A 19,419-nucleotide genomic window follows, 5' to 3' on the forward strand; every position below is an offset into this window, starting at 1 on the left:
CAGATGAGCCGTTTGTTTTTTGTCAATATCACAGTCCAGTCCGGTGTGCAGGGTGAGAGGGCAATGCGCATATCAGGCACAAAGTGCAGAAATAAACTGAACTTTGTTTTTATTCGTCAAAATGGAAAATCATATATCGCATTTACAAGTCGTTGTGAAAGGCAAAACCATCCACATGCTAGCTTTACTTAGCACTGGATATTCTGCTGAGATGCTAATCCAGAATGATGATAAATTCACACCTATATGCATTTAAAAACGGAATAGCTACCAATAAACAAGTGATGGGAAATAATGAAATGATATAGGCCTAGTTCAGTGTCACCCAATTTAATTTCTTGTATCAGTCTGTGGGATCCTCCTAATTTCTCTTTTAAGGTGGATTTCACACGTGTTTATTTTTATTTTTTGGGTTTGTTTGTTTTTTTGCAGCGTTGTCTCCGATTTAGGAGCAAAGCTGCCGAGGTAAAAAAAAAAAAATAAAAAAAAAAGATTGAACTGCTTCATCCTCCATGTCTGCTCTAATGAGTTTTGGGGCTCGGGGCTCGGGGCTCGGGGCTCGGGACAGCTTGCTGTTGCCAAGTTTTTGGTCCAGCGACAGACCGTTTCAGTTGGGCGCTCACTAATAGCCATGCTTATAGAGTGCTCTGCTGTATATTGCCTCATGTGGCTATCAGGTGTACTGCATATTATTATATTTCGAGAGAAAAACAGACAGAAAAATACATTCTACATTTCGTTTTCGCGACCAATTTTATAACCTCCCGACCCAGACTTTGAAAAATGATGACCTGGATTATTTGTATATTCATTCTCACGGTTTGACATTTTAAAGCCTGGCCTCTGAGGGAAATGCGATTGCTGCTGGGAAATTTGCTAGCTGACCAGTAGGTGGCACTATCCCTTCAACCAGAAATTCCAGGCATGATGAAAGGGGGTCACAGCTGTGTTTTGGATGAGACATTAAAGGATCTTTCCTACTTGTGCTCATTCAAAGATCCCACAGAGCTCTCAAAGAAAGGAATGCCGATTTCCAGTTCCTACAACAGAAAGGGTCAGTTTGGTAATTCATTGCTTAATTTCCCCACTTTCCCTACTTTGTTAGCTGCACCAAGGGCTAGCACAAGGGTAGCCTAGACATATTGTCCCCCTGGCTGCCTGCATCCAGCAGTTTCTGTAGTTCATTGGGGGAAGCAATGCATGGCGTTTCTACTTCTTATCTCCCCCAAACTCCATGGCTGCATCCTTCAGGCAATGACTAAAGTTGTATTTTTTTTACCAGGCTGTTAGTATTGCTATGTAGTATGTACAATGTGCAGAGTCTTTGCAGAGAATTTGAAGCTGTAGATGACTACCTAGTTCACCTAGTGGTTACACGACCCATGGCCCTGCCATGTGTAGTTCAGTGGTGGATTTATTTTGTAATATACCCATCTACACGAGTTGGTCTGGCAAATGCAGCTGATATTAAAAGTGACATTTTATTAGAAATGTTTGTATTATTATTATTATTCAAAACTTCACGATTACATAAAGGTTTTCAGCTTTTGGGAAGGGGGGAAGGGCAGAAAAAAAACAACTAGCTCTCAGACTGGAAATCAAGAGCAATCTGGATGGTTTTCAGCATATTAATATTAAATTATTGGTTCTCAAGCAGTTAGTGCACTTAGGCAGTAATTTGTCCTGAAGTTCATTGGGGGAGACTGCATCGAGATTTCATGTTTTTATGATCTTATCTCCATTGTAGTTTCCACTATACTCCAGACTTTACACAAATTTCCAATCCGAGAGCTTTTTTGTTATATTCATAAGAGTGCATATAATAGGAATTACAAAGATCACACAGTCATCGCTAACATCATACATTGAGGAAATTTCAGTCAAAGCTGTGACAAATTTAAAACGGGCAATATAATAAAAATATTTTTTAAATGTAAAGATTTCCCCTATTTACAAAAAAAAAAAACACCCTTCCAGATTCACTTTACTATACATGTGCCTTACATTCTGTCTTTAAGTCACTATATTAGTGTAAACAAGCATGATAATGATAACTTAAATTTGTGAGGGGGGCATGTGGGTTATTAATGTAGTTTGTGTAATTTTGCATCTGATTTGCATAGTATGATAACCATTGTTAGATCACCAGTAGTTAAAACATTACATTCTTCGAGTACTCAAGAACTGTCCATTTTAAACATGTAACCGTCAAATGAAAATAAAATCTGGGTTTTCCCAGTCCCACAATATGTGTAACCTGTCCCATTAAGGTACAATCTGAACAAATGGAACACTCCTATCGACACTGCATATTTCATGGATGTTCAACAGTCCTCTCACAAATCAAACCAGGTAAAAATAAAGATATTAAAAAAAGATTAAAACTTGTTTTAACATAAATGGGACCTTTTTGTAACTGACAATACCAACATGTAAATTTACATCCCTAGTAGTACTAGGATAGATACGAGAGTGAGAGCAGAGGTTTTGCAGATCCAGATCTGTGTGGGGCAACCGTGCACTTCCAAACCTTGAGATTTCACTTTCTCTCCACTGTACTCCAGAAACTCACACTCGGGGGCTATTCACTGGTTTAAGAGCCTGTGTGTGTAAGGGTGGGGGGAATAAAAGATGGTGTTAAGGGAACCAGGGGTGCTGCCACAGGTCTAAAGTGAGAAGGACAGAATTACAGATGGAGTAGACCTATAGCACACAATGATTATATCTAGCAGATGGCCTCATGCATCACATTTCTACTTAATGCAAATATTTTAAAGACTATCCATTTGTTATACACAGTACTGATGGTATAGTTATAGTAGAATGTGGAAGGTTTGTGAGAGACCCCCCCATTATAATGTTACGTTACTGAACTGAAAAGCTCAAGACCTAACAAAACCGTGGAGGTACGCATGTTCTTCCTTGTTTTTTTTAAATCCAAGTAGTACTTACAGCTCGGAAGTTTGCAGGAGACTGGCCAGGTTTAGCTGGGGGCATGGGAGGAGGATGGGGCTTCAGTGCCACCTGCAAACATTTTTTTTGCATTTATTTTTTAGAAAAAATTAGTAATTCAAGTAGCATTTGCCACTGTATAATACTATTAAATGCTTCAATTAATATGTCCATGTCTATATTATTTGCTTCAAAGCATATTTTTAAAACAAATAGCCCCAAATAGAAGCAATATTTTTAGTAGTTAAAAGTACATTGGAAAGACACTGCTATTTAGACCACTGTGAAGAGTTGCAGAAATCCAGAGAGAGATGCACCTCCAATCAAAAGGTTTTTATTATAAGCAGCTGCAAGGAAGAGGCAATCTCAAGAACAGTCTTAGAGAAGTTAAAAACTTCCACCCGTGATGAGTGGAAATTCGGTACACATATATGGCTAAACCGGGGTAAATTTAAGGCATACGTAATGTTTAATATAAGAGGGATTTGTACAATGTATCAAGCCCAAATTGCTGGTGAAAACTGGTTCTTATCAGACCTGGTTTTTCTAGGTATCGGGGTTGAGCTATAGCACAGTACCGTAGCACAGTAAGACCATGAGACAGTGACCTTGTTCACACAGACACACAGGGAAAGAAATGCAGTTCTTCAACTGCATACACCTAAATTGTGAGTACATGGTTTAATGGTATAACGCTTAATGTAATTAATTAATTTTGTGAACATTTGTAAAACGTATTGGCGTTTAAGTACATTAGGGAGATACTGTGCAGTGGATTATGGGATCAGTACTTCAAGTACTTCTATAATCATGTTAGACATAACCAGACAAATAATGGCTTATTTTTAGTACTTAAAAGCTAAACATACTGTGTATATTAGAAATGCTTGCCATGCTACACAAACATGATTGACTCCTTTATGTCTGTGTGTACACTCAATTTTTGCAGTTTGGAAAATAGCACTTTTTCTTACTTTTATATCCTTCCATTTATCATATATATGTATATATGTGTATATATGTATTGGCGAGGTGAAATACTCACTTTAGGTAGTGGGGGAGCTGAAGCTGCAGCAGTGCGAGGTGGTGGGGGTGGGGCTGCCCTCACTGGATACTAAGGAACGAAAACAAAGTAGAGTGTGGTTAAGCATGGTCTTTTTTTTTTTTTAAATCAAAGTTTAAATCTTTCATCATGCACATCTTTGTTTCCCTTAATCTTTTAATACCTTGACCAGTTTTTGCTTTTCCAAATGTGTTTAAACAGAATGCTAAAATTAATAAAAAGGGTTCAGGGGAATAAACAAAGTGTAAAATCTGAATGCAGAAGACTCTCTCTATGAGGAATGCACATGGCAACTAAGGTGTATAAATTAAACCCATAAATGAAGGCTTTACATAGCAGATAAATCCTAGGAAAATGTAATTTGTCTTGGATTTCTACCGGACTGTAGCCTTGTAACCTGTCCTCCTGCTGCCTTTGCCCGGCAAAGTTTGGGTTGGTCACACCAGGGGTCTTTAGGTAAGATGGGGGTCTGCAGGGAAACAGAGTGTTACAGTGAGTACCTTAACGCATTGATTTCTGTAGCTTGGGTACGTAAATGAAAAGTATTTTTTAAAATTAAGATTTGCAAATAAAACCTATAGGTATGTGTATGTCTACTATTTGTTTGCTCCTTTTTGAGGTGAAACGGATTTTTTTAGGGTGGTGGTGGTAGTATTGTTTTCTCTGCACAATGCCGATTTTATTGATACACATGTTGTTTGGCACTATTCTTCATTGAAGGGTTAAGGAGCAGTCTTCTTTGCAGTCCTCTCCCTCTCCCAAGCAACGGCTGCAGCAGCCACCACATGCCAAATCCTTGCACGTTACACACCTGAGTCGCCGGTCACGCTTTCGCTTGAGCACGATGACCACAGTAATGACAACAATCAAGACCACCAGGAAGATTAAGATGACAATAGCAGCAATAGCTCCTGGTGGGATAGAGGACAAGACAGACAATAAGTCAGCATTCTAGGAGACTTACAGGCAGCCTAGCAATGAAAGATGTGGAACCAGGGCTGCACTCTTGAGGAGAAAAGTTAATAGATTAATCTATTTGTTATTTATGCTTATGCTATTTGTTGCACATTTGTTAAGATTTACATAATACAAAAATACTTAACAAATGCAGCACACTAAAGAAGGGGAATGAACACAGTTGAAAGTATTGTCATCTTTGGTTTGAAACATTAAGTCATTCAGCTTAAGAAAGATTGTTGATTGAACAAAACTGATTTATCTATCTTTGGAGAGGTGTGTTCTAATTAAGCCTGGAGTACGTTTTTCTAAGTTTAATCCAGGGGTGTGTAAATGTTTTAATTGGAAATCAGTTTAAACTAGAATTGTATAAATTTACTTGAGTAAATAAATCCAGACCATAAAAAAGATGACTGACAGATAATTTCAGCCCCTGGGGAATGGCAATTGAGCCTCTTAATAAGGAGGCACAGTACCCTAGCTAATTCTTTCTACCAAAGACGAGAACTACTCCAAAAGTGCAAAATGAGAGTGCATTCCAGAGAGTGGTGGTGTTAATGTGGCAAAATTATCCACGAACCCTGTTCACACTGTTCTTTTTACCCATTTGCTCACTATTCCTTGTGTTCTTAGTGTTGCCAACATGCAACAAAAAGGGAGAAACCTGAGGAGCAAAGTAGCAACACTGCCTGCACAAAGCATGACTTCAGAACTGGATTCCATGACAGTGTGGTGGATCTGAGGTAAGCAGATGTGTTCCTCATTGACAGTTACCTTTACAACAACTCACCCCACCATAGAGGGGGCCCACATATGCCACACAATAGGACAGTGGAAACCACATGACAAATGCTAAAATGGTGGCCTGTCCTTATCCTGAATAGTGATGTCTAGTGTCTTTTCTGGGTAGGGTCTGTCAAGAGTCAGGTATTATCTGACGTTCTCTGTATATTATGGCCAAAGACAAGGAGAATAATCTAGAACTGGAGACTGAGTTAAATACAATTGCAATCTTTGTTTTTTGTGTGTGTAGGAGGGGGGTTAGCCATGTGATCCTTTAAAGTGGTTTAATTCAATTAAAATAAGGATGTGGGAGCACCTGTAAATTACTCTTCTCTCAAACAGAACTTCACTAAATATGAAGACCCAGTTTTACCAATGCACTTCCTTCTAACATCATGCAAAAATGTGAAACCCATGGGGACATGCAGGTACATGCAATCTTAACTGTTAAATGTGGAGAACCCTGTTCCACCCTGTTTTCAAAAGTGATTCACAGTGATTGAGCTGCTGTTCTTCAGTGGATTATTCAAGATTCTCCTCCCACTCATCTTGATTTGATTTCTCTGTCTCACTCTCCGACTCTGGCTGCCAGATAGTATCCCATTTGTCCATTATCTAATTTCCAACTGGTACTAGCAGCACCACTGCTTCTTCTGAATGAGAGTTTTATTGGCAGAAGGAAGTGTTTTTGTAAAATTTTGCTCCCTAACTAACTGACACATGTATTACATTTCATCATCATAGCCAGCTAGCTAATTTAGTCACACTGATATTCTCACGTTCTTGCGACGTTGTTACTAATCAATGGAGCCAGTGATCAGTAGTATGATTTTGTCATTGAATATTATTTGAATGTGGATTTACAGTGCTTATCTTCGGCAACTAAATTTGAAAATACTCCATTAGTTTTTGGCACCAAGGTTTGTTGGGGACACTAATGGACAGGGAAAGATGCTGTATTTTATTCGGCAAGCATCATTGAAATTTCTTGGCAGTGCTATGCCAATTCTTTCCGGGGAACCAGCAAGTCGCCCCCAACGTCGCCACATCAGCAAGAAATACATCGGCAAACATTTTTGGAGAACACTAAACAACCTAACACAAACGTGGTCATTTTTGAACGCTGAATTAAATGACAGATGCGGGTAAAATCTGAGATGAGATAACAGAACAATTCAAATAAGTAAAACCGACAACAAGACTAGAGGAACATGGGTAAAGTATGAAGGTATGAAGTAGATGCAAGTTATGAACAAACTATAAATACAGCTCTGGAAAGAATTATGTTAATTTATGTAATTACGATTATTTAAATAATAAATTAAGTTTCTCTGGTTTTACTTTTTATAGGTATGCGTCTGGGTAAAATGAACATTTTTGTTTTATTCTATAAACTACCGACAACATTTCTCCCAAATTCCAAATAAAAATATGAATGGAATGGAATGGCTGCCATACATGTAGAGATGCTGATTTAAGAAAAAATTGCAGTGGTCTCTTAATTTTTTCCAGAGCTGTATATAGCTGATATTTCAGATAAATATCTGTTCTTATATTTGTATCCTAAAAACAATTATAATACCATGCTCAAAAACCATACCACTGCCATGTTGAATATTACAGCAAGTCAGATGTGACAATCTTTCCTGATTGGTCATTTCAGGATTTAGGTATTTGAGCACGGCTAGGTAATCCAACACTGGCCAATGCTTATGCACATAAGTAGAAAATACTCAGTTATATACAAAATGTTATTTTAAATTCTGCAGAATTAAGAGAAAAGTAGTTCACAAGTAAAAATCAGCAGAACTTAAAATGTAAAGTTAGTAGGATTGAGGGTCTGAAGATTCCAAGTGAACCATAAAGAAAAAGTATTAGTGGATAAAGAAACTAGAATAGGACTAAGAAGTATTATGCTGTCCTTGAATATCTTCCCCCTGCAAACTTAAAACGTGATGATTGGGTTGCTGTAGTTCTCATAAGTTCATTAGAGTAGAGTAATCAATGGCATTAACTACAGATCTTGCTAAAATCAGCATGCTGGGTATAAATCTGAATAATTGATTGCAAAAAAGTGACAGAGTTCACACAGGGAGTCCAGAGGATTGCTACACTTACCGAATTCCAGTGTATAAGAATCTGATATCTGGTCGACTGTTCAACATAATTTAGTTAGTTGCAAAATCACAGGGTTTACAAGCTTACAACAATATGGATCGGGACCATTTTGTACAATTAATACATGTTTTTAATTCAATGCAGCTTGGAAGATTTTGTAAATGAAGGAATTCAAATAATTGTGATTGATCAATAATAGACCAGTCAACAGGAGTCTAAACAGTAGTTTTACATGGTTTCCCCTGCTGCTTCAACACATACATTTTAGTATATTTAATTGCAGATGCCCTTATCCAGGGAAACATAAATTTTACAATGTACATCACATTGTTTTATATATATTATATATATATATAATGTGTGTGTGTGTGTATATATATATATATATATATATATATATATATACACACATACACATTTTTATTATATATTTTTTTTTTCTGGAGCAATCTAGATAAAGTAAGTTGCTCAAGGGTACAACAGAAGTGTCCCCCATGTGGGACTGAACCCAGAGTCCTAACCACTTCTCCACACTGCTGCCCATAGAGTGAAGTATCCATTATCTCCACATCATTCTACCATATCAAACCCCATATTCACATCAATGAATAAGCAGTCATTTTCATTAGGAGATCTAGAATAGAAATATGAACCACCATTCTGGACCACACTGTTCCTGAACTAAAAATGCACTATTTGTGATAAGACACAGAGGATCAAGGGTGGCTTATAAACCCTACTGTACTGTGGCACTTTAGGCTGGGGCTGGCTCCCCCTGATTTAAATGAATGACAAATAAGGGTTGCAGTAACATTGTACATACCTGGAGACAGCTTCCCACCAGCTTCAATTCGGTGGTCGCAATCAGGAAGTGACCAGCCTGGCTCGCACTGGCACTCCAGTTTGTGATTACAGACCTGCAGTACACACCAGTGTCACAGGCACAGTGGATTCAGAACATTGTCACCACAAAGAAATCACAAATTGAACTTGTGCCAATCAATGGATTTCACATTACCAAAGATCCAGAATTTCCTTGTACATAATGGACTAAGCCAGTGAATCTATCAAGTTAACCAAATGCATTAGAAAGAACTTGCAGGAAAACAAGCAAAAAACAAATGCTTAAAAGCAGTAACGTGACCAGTCCATCCATTTCTACACACTCACTGTGCGAAGGTATTGAATTCCAAGTACAAAAATCTGAAATATTTCTTCAATCTCTGAATGACATTTCCTAGTTTTTCTACTTTCTTACATGTATTCTCATTTCAGTTGCTTACCGCATGACCTTTGCATTTAGCGGAACAGTTGGTAGATTTATAAGCAGTTTCAAGATCCACACATTCATTATCACTGCAGACCTGAAAAACAGGGAATTCACATTGTATTTTACAAGCTTTGACTGTGTAACTTGAACTATTGCAGAGAGTGACCAAAGGACACTGGCTAATGTTCTGGGGAAATGCTGCCCATTTTTCTCCCCTGTGCATCGATTACTATTCTGCTGAACATGCATAATAGTTCCATCAATCATTAATTAAAAACACATTTTGATTCCATTTACCTTCTCACCTTCCTAAAACAGACATTTTTAAGCCTCACCAGATCTTATGTTAATATTTTGAATAGGCATAAATGACTTTGCATTAAAATAAATAAATAAAAACAGTTGCATCGCATTGGCTGAATAACATAATATTCCTTGATATTGGCCATATGGGAGATCTACAACAAATTGGAAGGAAGCTATGGTGTTGGCAATAACCCCAGCTTGATGGGCAGCTCCCCAAACAGACCTTACCTGAGCATCACCACACTTTGTACCCATCGCCACTTGCCCCTGGTCACTGGCTGCGGTGCTGAAGAAGCTGGCTTTGCAGTTCTGAAACTGCACCATTCTTCCGACCTTTGGATCATATGTGCCCCCGGAACAAAACAGCTTTCCACACTTCATATCCCTGCCAGGAGGAAGACAAATCCAATGCTTCACTTTTCTGTCCTTGCAGCAAACTCAAGTAGGATGTGTATAATGTTCTCAGTGGCGTGGTATCCCAACACGTAAGAGGCCGGAGCTGTATAACATTACAGCCTGAATTGCAACTTAAAAACACAATCCTTATTTTAATTAAACAGTCATATTTGGTATCAAAACAAACCACAGTTGTTCCTCTTCCACATTTTATGTCATTTTAAACCACAGGGTGAAATTATACCAATCTGAAGGCTTTAAAACAGCGGTGCCCCCAACCCGTGGCTCACAGGCAACATGTTGCCCGCCAGACCCTACAGTGTTTCCCACATCCTGTGTAAATAATATACTGTATACATTTCGTTTTTTTTAATCCAATCTAAAAAAATACTAATAATCCTATTCCACCCATTACACAGTACCAGATGTGTTACAGGCAACTCATACAATCCACATTAGTAACGGGGTTTCTGAACTGCATTTCCTTGCGTGAAAAAGAAGTACAGAGGTAACTTTACAATTTAAATGCAGAATGTGACACAGGTAAGAGAGCAAGAAAGCACACGTACAACTTTAAAGAGTGGGATGGAAAGTGTTTGCTTAAATTTGTTAAATGTAACCCACATTAAAATATTATCTGAATAGGTGTAAATAATTCATTAAAATGTGCAAATAAGTTTAATTAGTTAAAATCTATGCATTTAATTGATTAACAGTCAGTTAAAATGGTCTTAGTCATTTAATGGGAACAGTTAAAAGTATGCCTTTAAGAAATTGTAATGACGTTTCCCCTTGCGTGGAAATAGCTTAATGTGGTTTACTATACTTACAACTTAACCATTTATGCCCAAACTGTATAAATTACAATTTTAACACCATCCAACATGGTACACAAAAGACTGGATCTTAAAAATGATTTTAACAGTATAATATTCTTGTTAAGCCCTATTGTAACCAAGGTGAATTGCGCTTAATGTTGAATGAAAGACAATTATGCATTAAAAAACAATTTTAAACATCCATTCTTTTGTGTACCATGTTTGAACCACATTAAGCTATTTCCACGCATTCAATGTTAAGCGCAATTCACCTTGGCTGCATTAAGGCTTAACAAGAATATTATGCTATTAAATTCATTTTAAACATCCAATCTTTTGTGCACCAGCCTGGGTGGTGCTAGCCTCGTCATTTATACAGGTTGGGCACAAATGGTTACGTTTTAGGTATAGTAAACCACGATAAGCCCTTTCCACATTGAGCAATATTCACATTAAGTGTATTATATGAAGGGCTTAACGTCGTTATCATATTGTTAATTTTACTTAAATGTCTCCATAGTTTATTGGTAGCATTAATAAGTGCCCAAATGTAAACATACAAAGTTAGAAAAGTAATGGTCATGTTGAAAGCACATTAAGCTACGTTAAGCTTTTTTCTACGTTAAGCCTTTTAGACTCTCCCGATCTGGGGACAGAGGAGAGGAGCAGAGAATACAAAATCTCATAATTGTGAATATTTTCTGACGTATTCTGGAACCCTACAGTCTACTGATCAAAACAAAACCATCCACATTTTGGTAGAAGCAACACACACCCGTAAAGAGCTCAAAATGATAAGATGGAAAACTCTGTTTACAGTGTACTAATCACAATGATCTAACATAATTGGATCTGAGCTTCTCTGTGTTTGATAGAACATCAAATAATATATACTGGATTCATTGCTAAGTTGTTCTGAAACAAGCCTATTTGCAAAGAAATTGGATTGAATTAGAGGGATCTCTGCTGGTCCCCCCTCCTTCGACAGTGGCTCTCAAAAGTATTCACCCCCCTTGGACCTTTCCACATTTCATTGTGTTAAAACATTAAATTAGAATGGATTTAAATCAGGAGTTTTTGCCACTGATCAACACAGAAAATGTCCATAATGTCAAAGTGAAAACCAAATCTGCAAATTGTTCTAAATTAACTACAAATAATACAAATATTTTTTTCTGCACATTGTCTTGTGTTATGTGTATTGTGTTACTCCAAGCTATGCTCTGAACATATATTAAGACAATTAAAGTGATTCCCTTTCAAATTATACCACCCATATGCATGTGATGTAATTACAGAATTATTGGACCAATCCTTTTAGGGGGAAATCCCCTATTTTGACTGTCAACTTAAAAGGTTAAAGGCACACTAATTTTAAATCTTGGAAGGATTATATGTGCCAAATGTACTGGAAAGTGGATGAATATTAGTGTATGCAGCTACAAAAAAAATTATAATGTAAATGGAACTTTAACAGTGATGTTATACCTGATATGAAGTAATACCTGATGTGAAGCTACAATTCTCCTCTGTCAGATAGAGGATATACAGATGGGAGAGAAATTAAAGGAAAAACCCAAATAAATTAGTGGAAGAACAGAAGAAATGCAGATGCCTCCAAACAGGTGTACTGTATGATGCTATTAAGCAATTAACATCTTATCATGCTCTGTGGCATGTATAAAAATGCTGAGCAGGTACAGTTGACCTTGATTTTGCATCAAGATGGCAAGAGGAAAGGATCTAAGTGATTTTGAAAGAGGGGTCATTACTGGGGTACCATAGGTACTGGTCTACAGAGATGTGGAAAAAAGTGATATGGTCAGATGAGTCATCCTTCACCATATTCTCGACAAGTGGGCGAGTGCATGTGGCGACACCAAGAGAACAGTACAGGCCTGACCCCTACAGTGAGGGGGTCCAGAGGCTCTGTTATGCTGTGGGGGGCACATTCCTGGCATGGTTTGGGTCCACTTGTCCCCTTAGAGGGAAGGGTCACTGCAAATAATTACAAAGTTATTCTGTGTGATCACCCTTATCCTATTGTGAAACATTTCAATCCTGATGGGAGTGGTCTCTTCCAGGATGACAATGCCCCCATCCACAGGGCATGAGGGCTCACTGAATGGTTTGAGGAGTATGAAAATGATGTGAATTATATGCTATGGCCTTCGCAGTCACCACATCAACCCAATTGAACACCTATGGGAGATTTTGGACTGACATGTTAGACAGCGCTCTCCACCACCATTTTCATTATTCCCTCACTTACTTTCTCTGGCAGCCAATATATGTATTGTCGGTGCGTTTACAGAAGGCGTAGTACACCCCACGAGTGTTCTGACTGTAGCACGTTTCATCTGCTACTGTCGCCGCTGAAGGGAAAAAATCAAATACACAAGAGCGAATTAGTTATTTGGCAAAAACGGTTCAGCCTTCTGTGCCATGCAGTAGTTAACAGAAGCTACGAAAATTCAGCACAGAGATAAAACAGTGCATAAGGGACAAAACTGGTTGAAGCACCTACCACAACCATCAGTCTGCCAAGTATTACACAGTGTTGTATACAAGTACAGTGGCTCTCAAAAGTATTCACCCACATTGGACTTGTGTTACAACATGAAATCAGAATGGATTTTATCAGAAGTTTTTGCCACTGATCAACACAGAACATTTCCATAATGTCAAAGTGAAAAATATAGTCTGCAGATTGTTCTAAATTAATTACAAATACAAAACAGAAAATAATTTGTGCCCTGTAAAAGTGTTCACCCCCCTTCAAAGTTTTCACACTTTCTTGCCATTTGCAATCATGAAACTTTCAAATAGGACAATATTTAGAATCTACACAATCTGCCCCAGGCTGATGAAGCTACTTTATACACCGATCAGCCATAACATTATGACCACCTGCCTAATATTGTGTAGGTCCCCTTTTTGCCACCAAAACAGCCCTGACCCGTCATGGCATGGACTCCACTAGACCTCTGAAGGTGTGCTGGCACCAAGACGTTAGCAGCAGATCCTTTAAGTCCTGTAAGTTGCGAGGTGGGGCCTCCATGGATCGGACTTGGTTGGCCAGCACATCCCACAGATGCTCGATTGTATTGAGATCTGGGGAATTTGGAGGCCAAGTCAACACCTTGAACTCGTGATTCATCAGACCAGGCCACCTTCTTCCATTGCTCCGTGGTCCAGTTCTGATGCTCACATGCCTATTGTAGGCACTTTCGGCAATGGACAGGGGTCAGCATGGGCACCCTGACTGGTCTGCTGCTACGCAGCCCCATACACAACAAACTGCGATGCACTGTGTGTTCTGACACCTTTCTATCAGAACCAGCATTAACTTTTTCAGCAATTTGAGCTACAGTAGCTCGTCTGTTGGATCGGACCACACGGGCCAGCTTTCACTCTCCACGTGCATCAGTGAGCCTTGGCTGCCCATGACCCTGTCGCCGGTTCACCGCTTTTCCTTCCTTGGACCACTTTTGATAGGTACTGACCACTGCAGACCAGGAACACGCCACAAGAGCTGCAGTTTTGGAGATGCTCTGACCCAGTTGTCTATCCATCACAATTTGGCCCTTGTCAAAGTCGCTCAGATCCTTACGCTTGCCCATTTTTCCTGCTTCTAACACATCAACTTTGAGGACAAAATGTTCACTTGCTGCCTAATATATCCCACCCACTGACAGGTGCCATGATAATGAGATTATCAGTTAGATTGACCTTGGGGCATAGGCACCCAGTTTTTAAATTCTCGGGGGGCTCTAAGTTACTAAGCTGAAACCCCTACGACCACTGGCAGATAAAATAATTGGCAAGAGCAGAGGGGCTGATGGGGGGATGGGGGGGTGGTGTTTTATTTTCTTTTTATCATTAAGTAACTCATCAAAATTCCAGGGGGGCTGAGCCCCGCTTTTTAATGTTCAGCGGGGGCTGAAGCCCTTGAGCCCCCGCATAGTTGGCACCTATGCCTAGGTGTGTGAATCATATACAATCATGACATTTAATTTTCTTTGCGGGTTCTGGTGGTACATTACCTCCTTAATGTATAGTGGTGTTAAGTTTGATCATTATTATTATTTTTTTTAATATTTTCAATTATAAGAACATAAAGTTTACAATTGAGAGGGGCCATTCGACCCATCATGCTCATTTGGTGTCCATTAATAACTAAGTGATCCAAGGATCACATCCAGTCTATTTTTGAATGTTCCCAGATTGTCTGCTTCAACCACATCACATTGGTTTGCATTTATTTGTAATTCATCAATATGTGAAATTTATGCTAGGGGGGTGAAACCATTTCCAAGGCACTATGTATGTATTTATACAATTATCTACAATGTATTCTGCCCTATTTTAAACCCCAGCATTTCCTCTACATATTCGTATACTGTTGTACTGGTTCCCAAAGGGCACTTTGTTGCAGTTTGGATTATGGCAAAGCATCTTATGCTGTACAGCCTTACCAGGTCCCCACTGTCTGATGCACTGTTCTGTAAAAAGAGGGCACAGGCCATTGTAGCAATATCCATTGCCATTGCTGCATGGCTGCCCATTGACTGTGAAAACATCCTCCGGGCACTGGGGAGATTTGCCATCACAGTATTCGGGAAGATCGCAGTCATCTTTCTGCCGTCTGCATTCCCTGTCTGTTGACAAGATCTGCCAGGGGGACGAAGGGAGAAATTAAGAGTGCATGAAGATTGATTTGAAACTCTTTGTGGAGCTCAAACCATGGCAAAAATGTTAATTGAGAACTGATGTACCAGCTCCCCTCAAGTCTGCGTTTGCCCATCCTTTTATTCTCTCCTCGCTTTCTGAAACTCTGGTTCAGGATTATTTATAATATGTGAACCGAGGCACTTCCAATGTGCTTGAAACACCAGCCGTTAAGGTCAGAGAGGTACACAGTGCTCCACTTATCACAAGCTACTGGATTTTGAGATCGGCAACCACTTGATTGGAATGGTTTTATAATATTTTTTACCTTTAACAGTCCACACCAATGTGTCTGTAAGCTTCTCCACCACACTTTGTAAAGTGCATGTGTGTGTGCAGTTTAAATGTTTAATTTGAAACAATAAGTAATCTTTAACTTTTCTAATGAATACAGTAGCTCTCAAAAGTATTCTCCTCCCTTGGACTTTTCCACATTTCATTGTGTTACAACATGAAATCAGAGTTTTTGCCAATAGAAGCACCGACATTTCGAGCTACCTAAAAGAGCCAAAACTGCTCATTTTAACAGATAGCTCTTGGTATAATAATGATAGGCAAACGATCTTATATTTAAATGGAAATATGAACATAAAACTTATCAAAGAGCTTTTTCTTCTAAACACGTACACTGCACAGTCAAAACAAATAAATTAAACAAGTGTTTATTTGCGGTGTAATCACTCTCAGTGTCCACTCAATTTGACTACAGTTGTAAGAAGACACTTGTAATGCTATACAATGCGTGTGTTTTTCAAGCACATGAAAGACTGTAGACAGGTGAGATACAGATTGCAACCAGGCAGGATTTATTTATAATGCGTGTATAATCTATTCTAGTTAAATGCGTTTATAACTTTATAAACTTTATTTTTGCATTTTTATGTAGCTAAAACACTGTAGTCACATTTAATACATATATTTAGGATAGGTCACAAACGGTTATGCACAGTGGATTAAGGAACACAGAGTAATTCAAATTAAATCTGTCAAATGCCTAGTATTTTTTAAAGTATTACTGTGTGGCACAACCACTTAGACTAAGGGGCTTCCCCAGCTAACACACAACGTTGCCACAACATTGTATAATGTTGTGGCAATGTTTTGTGTTAGCAGGGTTTTACACCGGCTGCAATGCAGCAACGTGGAATGGCATATGGCATATTAAGAAGCAGCGAAGCATCGTGGCATGCAAGAGAAACTATTTTCAACTTTCTCCACAATGTGCCGTGACTGACGTAGACACCTGTTAGCCAATCGGAGAAGAGAATGAGGTTCATTGGCAATATCGAAATAGTTAAAATGGAGGAGAAACTTATCAGTCATTATTTTAATCTCATATTTATACGACAACTGTTAATACAATGAACATGCATTGAACTTGCAACTTTAAGAAGCCAATCTTGTCCGAAAAGTGATGTGAGGTTGATAATTATTGCTTTTCAGGATCGCAAGATAATGAAGAAACTTTAGCTTGATATAATAATGTAAGCAATATATTAAAATAAGAACGAAAAAGTATTAGTTGTAACAGAGAGATGTGATTAAATTGTAGACATCCTTATCTTCAGTCATACCTGGTTGTAGCACATCACTCTGTGGATTGTGCAACAGCACCGCTGCGATCAAATTAAACTGTGATATTCAATAAATGGTGAATGGGCAGATTAAAGCTTATTTAAAATAAATAGCATAATCTTAATATTAGTGTGCAATGCACGGTGTTGCCTGCTCTGACCATATCCAGCAAATGACACAAAACTTGCATATATAGCGTATTAATAGCAAAAATAACCATTATAAACAAACACACAATAGCATGGAGTAATTTAGGTTATTGTGGGGGGATTATGATTGTGGTGGAGGAATTTAAAAATAGGTATGTATAGTGTAAAATAAAGGTTAGGCTCTTTCATACGTATTGCTCGGTAATCAAAAGTCATACAGCTTTGATTTAACAAGACCCCGCCCATTGACTGCACTGCCGCGTCCGCATCACGTCCGGTGTGAAAGCACCTTTACACTTACCGATTAATTAATGCCCATCTATTAACCGATCAAGTATTTTAATTGACTAACAGTCCTAAAATATATTAATAGGGAGAAATTTACTCCCTCAAACGCAGCACTTAGCATTGAGGCCAAAAAGCTCTACGGGGTGTGGGGGGACTTAATTCAAGTCTTCAAAATCATGAGAGGTATCGACCACATCAAACCAGAGGAGCTTTGCCAGATCTTTTCCAGGGATACACGCACCCGGGGACACAAATGGAACTTGGGGTTCAAGGCATTCAAGACAGAAAACAGGATACACTTCTTCACACAGAGTTGTTACAATCTGGAACAAACTCCCCAGTGATGTGGTTAAGAACATAACAGAAGAAAGTTTACAAATGAGAGGAGGCCATTCAACCCATCATGCTCATTTTGGTGTGTATTATGCTCGTTTGGTGAAGCTGAAAATTTGGATCTTTGGATCACTTAGTTATTAATGGACACCAAATGAGCACGAAGGGTCAAATGGCCTCCTCTTGTTTGTAAATAATGTTCTTATGCTCTTATTTTGGTCTCATCAGACCATAGAATTGGTCTCTGACATGCCTTCTGCCAAATTCTAGCTGAGATTTGATGAGAGTTCTTTATGGGAAGAAAAAGTCTTTTTTGTGAAGCACCCAGGCCATTGTTGCAGTATACAGTGTCTCCCCGCTCAGCTGTGGAAGACTAACACCTTTAGAGTTGCCATAGGCCTCTTGGTATCCTCCCTGAATAGTGTCCTTCTTGCCCGGATAGTCAGTTTTTGAGGACGGTCTAATCTAAGCAGATTCACAGTTATTCTATCAATTTCTTAATAATGGACTTTAGTGTGCAATGGGACATATTCAATGCCTTGGAAATGTTCTTATATCCTACCCCTGATTATTGCTTTTGAAAAACCTTATTCCAGATTTTATTTGAATGTTTTTTCATCTTCATGATGTAGTTTCTGTTGTTAGGAATTGTATTAACCAACTGTGGGCCCTCACAGAGACAGGTGTATTTAACCTGAAATCATGCGACACACCTTAACTGCACAGAGGTGGACTCCATTCAACTAATTACGTGACTTCTAATGACAATTGGTTTCACCACAGCTCAATCAGGTGTGTCATAGCAAAGGGGGTGGTTACTTAGGCATTCAATTATTTTCTGTTTTGTATTTGTAATTAATTTTGAAAAATTTGCAAATTATATTTTTCACTTTGACATTATGGAAATGTTCTGTGTTGATTAGTGGCAAAAAATCCATTCTGATTTAATGTTGTAACACAATGAAATGTGGAAAAGTCCAAGGGGGGTGAATACTTTTGAGAGCCAATGTATCATGAGGGTAATAACCTAGCACACATTAGGGTTCAAACTAGTGCACACTCGTTTGACAATGTAGTGGCCCTTGGAACTCAACCTTATTTTTATGGCCAAATCATCTTAGACCATTTGGGAATTAGTCAACAAAAGGAATTCGGTACTGAAAATAAACTTCATGATTGGCCGCTGTCTGCATCTTTATTATGGCTTGCTTGAAGGGTGAGGACTGCCCTCTCTCTGCCTGTGTAATTTCTCTTCAGATATATGATAAAACTGCTTGTAACAAGGAAAATGTCAGACTTGTGTGGTCTTAAATCAGACACCTGATCTATGTGACATCATATAAAGCCAATTGACAGACAGCTCCCGTCCCAAGTAAAAAACGTTAAAGCAAAAAACCCTTACCTTACAGTCTTTACAGCATTCTCCGTCGGCACACGCCGACCCCTTAGTCAGTGTACAGGTGGTCGCATTACAGCAAGGATTTGTACATTCCTGCGGAGGTTGGGGACACGCACCCAAATACAGAAATATTAATTCCAATTATTACATCAGCCTAATTAGTTAAGTGAACTAATTATTAATATCACTGAACCCATTAAGTCACCTTTCTTTAGGTCTAATGCTGATGCCTTTGGCCTCACTTGTTGCAGCTCAGCTCTCAATTACTTAACCCAAACAAG

At 38.6% G+C, this 19,419-nt stretch overlaps 1 protein-coding gene across 2 annotated transcripts in view; it reads right to left on the bottom strand.

The window, feature by feature from the left end:
• Positions 1-1,462: 1,462 nt before the first annotated feature.
• Positions 1,463-19,419, bottom strand: part of LOC136759480 (zinc metalloproteinase-disintegrin-like berythractivase) — a 38,545-nt gene continuing 20,588 nt past the window's right edge. Inside the window, exons 13-24 of one of the 2 annotated variants that reach the window (XM_066714519.1) lie at positions 19,142-19,231; positions 15,142-15,337; positions 12,936-13,038; positions 9,678-9,834; positions 9,157-9,237; positions 8,697-8,790; positions 7,874-7,909; positions 4,827-4,926; positions 4,394-4,484; positions 3,998-4,066; positions 2,953-3,024; positions 1,463-2,601 (exon numbers count right to left, since the gene is read on the bottom strand). In XM_066714519.1, coding sequence (XP_066570616.1) covers positions 2,569-2,601; positions 2,953-3,024; positions 3,998-4,066; positions 4,394-4,484; positions 4,827-4,926; positions 7,874-7,909; positions 8,697-8,790; positions 9,157-9,237; positions 9,678-9,834; positions 12,936-13,038; positions 15,142-15,337; positions 19,142-19,231 — 1,122 coding nt within the window. In that variant the 3' untranslated portion in view covers positions 1,463-2,568. The remainder of the gene's footprint in view (positions 2,602-2,952; positions 3,025-3,997; positions 4,067-4,393; positions 4,485-4,826; positions 4,927-7,873; positions 7,910-8,696; positions 8,791-9,156; positions 9,238-9,677; positions 9,835-12,935; positions 13,039-15,141; positions 15,338-19,141; positions 19,232-19,419) is intronic. The other variant, XM_066714520.1, reaches the window with a different exon arrangement.

The sequence above is a fragment of the Amia ocellicauda genome, chromosome 9 (assembly GCF_036373705.1).
Source record: "Amia ocellicauda isolate fAmiCal2 chromosome 9, fAmiCal2.hap1, whole genome shotgun sequence".
Lineage (NCBI taxonomy): Eukaryota > Metazoa > Chordata > Actinopteri > Amiiformes > Amiidae > Amia > Amia ocellicauda.